The sequence below is a fragment of the Nanorana parkeri genome, unplaced genomic scaffold (assembly GCF_000935625.1).
Source record: "Nanorana parkeri isolate BGI_ZX_2015 unplaced genomic scaffold, ASM93562v1 scaffold1287, whole genome shotgun sequence".
Taxonomy (NCBI): domain Eukaryota; kingdom Metazoa; phylum Chordata; class Amphibia; order Anura; family Dicroglossidae; genus Nanorana; species Nanorana parkeri.
The window spans coordinates 345595-351594 of NW_017307555.1; the positions used below are offsets into that span (position 1 = coordinate 345595).

Below are 6000 nucleotides of genomic sequence, written 5' to 3' on the forward strand. Positions count from 1 at the left end.
GGGTATGTGTTGACTACAACACAATCCCCAGAAAAACCATTGTGTAATCACTGAATACTGGAAGGTTTGATCACCCTCACTCAAACCGATTGAAATAATCACAAAGACTTTATTTTTCGTTTTGCATATTCTTATTTTTCATTTATATTTTTTTGTTTATATTTTATATTTTTTATTTATGTTTTGTTTAATTCACAGAGTTAACCCTTTACAGAGATCATCATTGTTCACATATTTTTTGTGCACATAAATATATCCTATAATTGGAAGAAAATTGTTTATGAATAATATGATAACACCATAGTTTATTATTCTATTTTTGAATCACATTAGTACCAGAGTTTGACAATTTTCTGTCATGGTTTATTTTTTTTGATAATAATTATTGTTAAACACTATTGTTTCTTTCTCACCATCACTTGCGATTTAGCACTTATTATAAATAGGTGACAATTGTCTGTTAAAACAGTTTTGATGTACACACTTTAATGACCACTGATTGAATAGTAGCGCTGTATATGCGGTTGATACATTCTAGACCTACGGGTTTATAGTACGGCAGCTTTCAATTTACCACTTTGTTACACCTTAATAGAAGTCATCACTCGTCACACGAGGGGTAAATTTCATTTTATTTTATTTAATTTAATCACTTTTCACGGATATTCAACACAAATTTATTGGTAATAGTTCAATTTGTTCACTATTTGATCTTTTTAGCGCTGCTCATCCAGTTAAACCAGAGTTACCTGTGTGCATATAAATCCTGTTGTATATTCCTGACACTCATTAGAACTGAAAAAATGTCCCGGCTAAGCTGTGAAATGTCTTCAGTATTACAAAGCAAGTCTACTTGAACTGCTGCTAGCTATAACTACACTATTTTCTTAAGCTAAACAGCTAAATAAAAAAACTCGAAGATCCCCAGATCTGTTTACTACAAACATCTAGTTATTCAATAAACTGTTGATCTTTGGTCTTTTTCTGGCCTAGTAGTAGGTCAAGTAGGATAACAACGTAAATCTATCAGTTATCTATGGAGAGATCAGTCAGATGACATGAAAATGCAGGCACGTAATTATGCGACTTTCGTTCCCTTCTAGTTCCTCACAAGCAATGAACAGCATGGTCCGTAAGATTTACACATAAGCATGTACCTTGCAGTCCAGCTGATATGTTTATAGTCAGACTTAATGCATCTGTGGTACGTAAACAAGTGTTGATTACTGTAGAAGATTAAGCTCTTTTGCTCCTAATCTGCAGATGGTCACCCTGTATATATTTGGTTGGATATCGAACAGCTGTTATTGTGCCACATAACTACATTTGTAAGCATGTTCACTGTGCAAGAACTTCTCTTGTACATGGAACAATTCTGAAATCTGAAAACAAGTGTCTGGATCTCTCAAACCTGGTGATATGCATTTAAGTCTAAAGCTGACCATGCATATTATAATCTGGTCACACAATCTCATTCAGATCTACCAGCAAATATGCAGTTCAAGAGCCTCTTTGAAAGGAACCTGGGCGATATCTTAGGACACAGAATACATGCCAAAAATGGTTGTGGCGAAATTTCATTAAATATTGGACATGGCTTAAAATAGCATGGTTAAATAGAGTCTGAGCCTACATATTGTCTACACTATACATAGTCTGCAGTCCTTCCACCACCAATGATGGAGAGTCTCATTTACATGAATCTAAAGGAAAAAACAAATAGACAGTGAGCTAGCCCACCTTACAAAAGAACATTGTTTGCAAAATTACACAGCAACTGTCAACAAAATAAACGTTGGTAAGGACTATGTAATCCACAACACATCTTATGATTGTCCCTGAACGCAGACAGATTGCATTCAGGGACAATCATCTATCCTAGCCCATCATTTGCTTGAGTGGGTTCAGCGGCCACATCTCTACGTACACACCTGGGATTCCTACCACAAGAATCCATAGATTCTTAACACAGGAGTCCCAATCCACACAAAATAGCCACTCGTGAATGTAGCCTTAGTGTCTGTGGGAGGGAGCATGCCCTAATGTCAGGCGGGGGGTGGGGGGGCGGTCCCCTTAAGTTAGGGGCGGTCCCCTTAAGTTAGAGGCGGTCGCCTTCAGTTAGAGGCATGGGGGTAGACATTAGTGCTCAGTGGGGGGAGAGAGAGCAACAATGATTCTCAGGTTTGGGGGGCACTGGTGCTGAGCTGGCAGTGATGGGAACAGTTGTGCCCAGTGAGGGTTGGGGCAACAATAGTGAAATAATTTTAAATACCTGAATTTGGCTTGATATCAGCCTCTTCGAATACTCAGTACAGCAAAGCTCTGACTGGAAGAGGGAGGGCAGCACTGGGTAACAGGAGATAAGAGTCACAGGGGATGGGTTGCTGTGGCTCTTTCACTGTCCAATCACATGCTGGGGGCAGGGTGGTGACTTGGCTATATTGCTGAACTGCATAAGAGTAAATGCAAGTCACCTGCTTACTGTATGGCAAAGATATGTAAACCACTGGACTGAATGGCTAGAATTACAAATCCTTTGGCAGGCAAAATAGCTCTGACATATGTATTTTGTGCTTTTTTATCGGCCTCCCCGGGTTCAGCTTTAATACTGGTGGGGTAAGAGAATATTAGATGCAGGTGTAGGCAGATACAAGGAAGCAGAACTGTCAGGCCCTTTAGTTCCCTTCTGTGGCCAGTAGGAGTGTAATCACCCTACTGTATATTATTTATTTTCTGGCATGGAGTCCTTAAGAAGCATTAGAAGGCTCTGGGTAAGTCATCCTAGCACTGCATTCCCATAACTGTGAGTTTGGATTGACTTGGACATTATGTGTGCTGTTTGCTATTTACTTGCAGAAGAAAATTTGACTCATATGATTTTTGTTACAGTGCGGGAAAAGTGGAGAAAACTTTGACAAATTCTTCACCCGAGCTGCTCCGGTTCTGACACCACCTGATCAAATGGTCTTAGCTGGCATCGATCAGAGTGAATTTGCTGGGTTCACCTTCATCAATCCAGAGTTCGTTCACAGCAATCCACATAGCCCAGTGCCCATATCCCTGGTGTGACCTCTCCGCGTGTACCACAAGGAGCAGATGGCTTTCTCTTGAAGCTCCCGTCCTTTGGCCAGCATGGTATACTCCTTGATTATGGCTTTCATGGCAATATATGCCCATCTTCTTTCCTCCTTCCCTCCCTGCATCTTGGAAAAGCACTCTGTGTTGTAACGTGCTCTGTGAGGGGCAAGGATGCAATAGTGAATCCATTCCTTCTGGGACCTCACACTGATCTGGCATTTCACTCTGTTCAGACCATGTGAAACGCTGATAAATTTTTAATTGTGTTCATTTTTCCTCTGGGTTATTCAGCATCTCAAGATATTGTGATACAGAATCAAGCTCATGTTGTGTCACCTGCAATCAAGTGAGAATTTAGAGTCACATGCAGGAACCTGGAGAAGACATGCACCTATTGGTAAAGTTGGACCCTGACCATGGATGTTGAGTCTACATAATGATCGCCTAGGATTATGCTTTGTTGATGTGCATCATACTTGAATTAAAACTCAGACAGACATTAAGGATCCAATGTAATTTTTGCAACCACCCCCCACATCCATCCCTTGGAATGGACTGCACACTGCCTGCACCCCCGCCCCAAACTGAATTTAGCACTGGCATGCATGGCCCTTTAATATACTTGTATGTGTACAATATATCTAGATCTGTATTATATGCCTTGATCATTTGCTTTTATGCATGGGCTGTACAAGAGCATACTGTGTACGCACACTCACTAGTTTGATCAATTTCTCTGAGTCTTTCTGGACTTGGTCTACAAAGAGTGGATCAGGATGTCTAAGGCAGGATAACTGGTTAGGGCTTCCATGGGTGTATTTTGATATATAACTTCAGTGTTTTTTGAACATTTTATTGTAGTGTTTTTGGGTAGATTGACTTAGTTTGTTTACAAAAAATACTTATTAGGCTGAATCCAGAACAAAGCGGAAGGAATTTTCTGTTTTCTATAGTGTATAGTGAATGAGACACAACCAAGGTTTGTGTAGGTTTTCAGTCGAGAGAGCAGGTTGTAAAAATAATATAGGGAAGGATATGAACAGAGCGCATCAGAACATCTGTAGAACGGTATGTGATATCATGTTCTTCCGCTACAAGCAAACAGACACTATGGAATATGAAACTAGTCATTAAGGGAAAGCAATGGTGTATATTGTTGTAGTAAGCCAATACAAATAGCTTATGATTGTTCAATCATGTCTTCTGATCAGCTTCTTGTTTATGCTGTTCCCTTAAAATGGAAAAGAAACATGAATTAATGCCACTTGAATGAAGAACAAGGCTAATTAACTAAAATAGGAGAGAATAAATAAATTGGTTATTCATTGAGCTAATTTTCACTTTCAAGAGTCACACTCTTAACCACAGCAGAATGAAAAGCATGTTCTAGAGATCTCTAATGAATATGTTCATTGACACAGAGTACATTATGGATGGTATGGTGTATGTTACTTGCAGCAAGCAAAGTATAACATGAATCTTTATTTGTAACTTAAAGTAACACTGTCAGCCATTTTAAGTGATTTAAAGTAGATGTTTTCCAGACACCATAAGATGCCCTCTGCTACTTTGGCTGCCTAGAAAACCCTCCTATGTGTGCCTCTTTGAAACTAGTTTCACTTTGATACTGAGATTTGACTCTAACCCTGTCAGCTGCCATTTTCCTGTCCAATAAGGTTGCCCTTACTGGGCATTGAGGCATTCTCATTGGCAGTCTACAGGGCTTAGTCCCAAAGTCAGCCTGGTCCCAGTAACAAACTGCAGTTAATTTCGGAGAAGCACACGGAGGAAGGTTTTCTTCCCGACTTGGGTAACAGCAGACATCTTGTGTTGTCTGTTCTCGGGTAAGACCTGTGCTGTTAAAAGCTTAAAATGGTTGACTTTTTCACTTTAAAGATGAATTTCATCCAAAACATTTAAAGTAGTTTTAGGGTTATAGGTGATAAGGGCACTCAGAGTTTAAAGCTATGCTTACTCATGCAGTCAATCCTTGCCCTTGCCACTCCTACTGCCCTTACCTATAGAGCTTTGTGTCAGTCACACTGACTTCAGTGTCTATATACTGACATATTGCCAAATACAATAGTATTTGAAAGAAAAAGTTTATAGCAATGATTGCTAACTTTTAGTGGATTGTCATTATATAGGCATATGCTGTAATTGCACATACCATGAGCTCCTACCAAAGCTAAAAAGGTAGATGTGGATGGAGTTCTGTTTTAACTTCTGGTCATTTAGGCTTAATTCCCTAAACTACAAGCCATAACAATTATTAGCTCTCATTGAATGTCATTACTAAAAATAACAATCATTATGGCAAATAACAAGAATTAGAAGGTGACATAACAAGGTGAATTAAGGCCAACAGAAAGGCTCCAAATGTACAAGTTTGATTATGAGACTCAAACAAGAACTCTACACTTTATCTGCGGGCCTTTTGAACAAAACAGCACAAGGAGCACAGTGCATCAAGTCAGAGTTCATTATGTACTACTCAGGTAAAGTGTATTTTGTTTGGTTGCTATGGGTTATAGCACTTTGCATCCATTGCTTTGTGCTTTTCCTGGTTATTGAATAACACTACATGTTTGTGAACATGCATTTGCATACAGAGCCAAGCAGAGAAGGTGCGATGCAGTGAGGTCGATGATAGACCTGTAAATCTAGTACCCCTTGTTGTTCCCACTGTTATTTCCATCCTGTGATATGTGCCACGGGAGTATATTCTAAGGCAAAGATGCTGCACTGGAAGAGGTAACAGGAGGAAAATTATGAAAAAGTAGATTTTCACAACAGAGCTCCATTGCAAAGTATAGCTTCTCAAAATACGTACACGAAAAACTGGAGCTTAAACAGTGTCCACATTATAACACAGCAATAAATACAAATATATTGCATCTTAAATAGACGTTCTGTTATGGG

At 39.3% G+C, this 6000-nt stretch overlaps 1 protein-coding gene across 3 annotated transcripts in view; it reads left to right on the top strand.

Moving 5' to 3' along the window:
- PRKCG (protein kinase C gamma) overlaps positions 1-3721 on the top strand; it is a 338573-nt gene extending 334852 nt beyond the window's left edge. For all 3 annotated transcript variants that reach the window (XM_018569099.1, XM_018569100.1, XM_018569101.1), the window contains one exon: positions 2890-3721. In XM_018569099.1, coding sequence (XP_018424601.1) covers positions 2890-3069 — 180 coding nt within the window. In that variant the 3' untranslated portion in view covers positions 3070-3721. The remainder of the gene's footprint in view (positions 1-2889) is intronic.
- The last annotated feature ends 2279 nt before the right edge of the window (positions 3722-6000 follow it).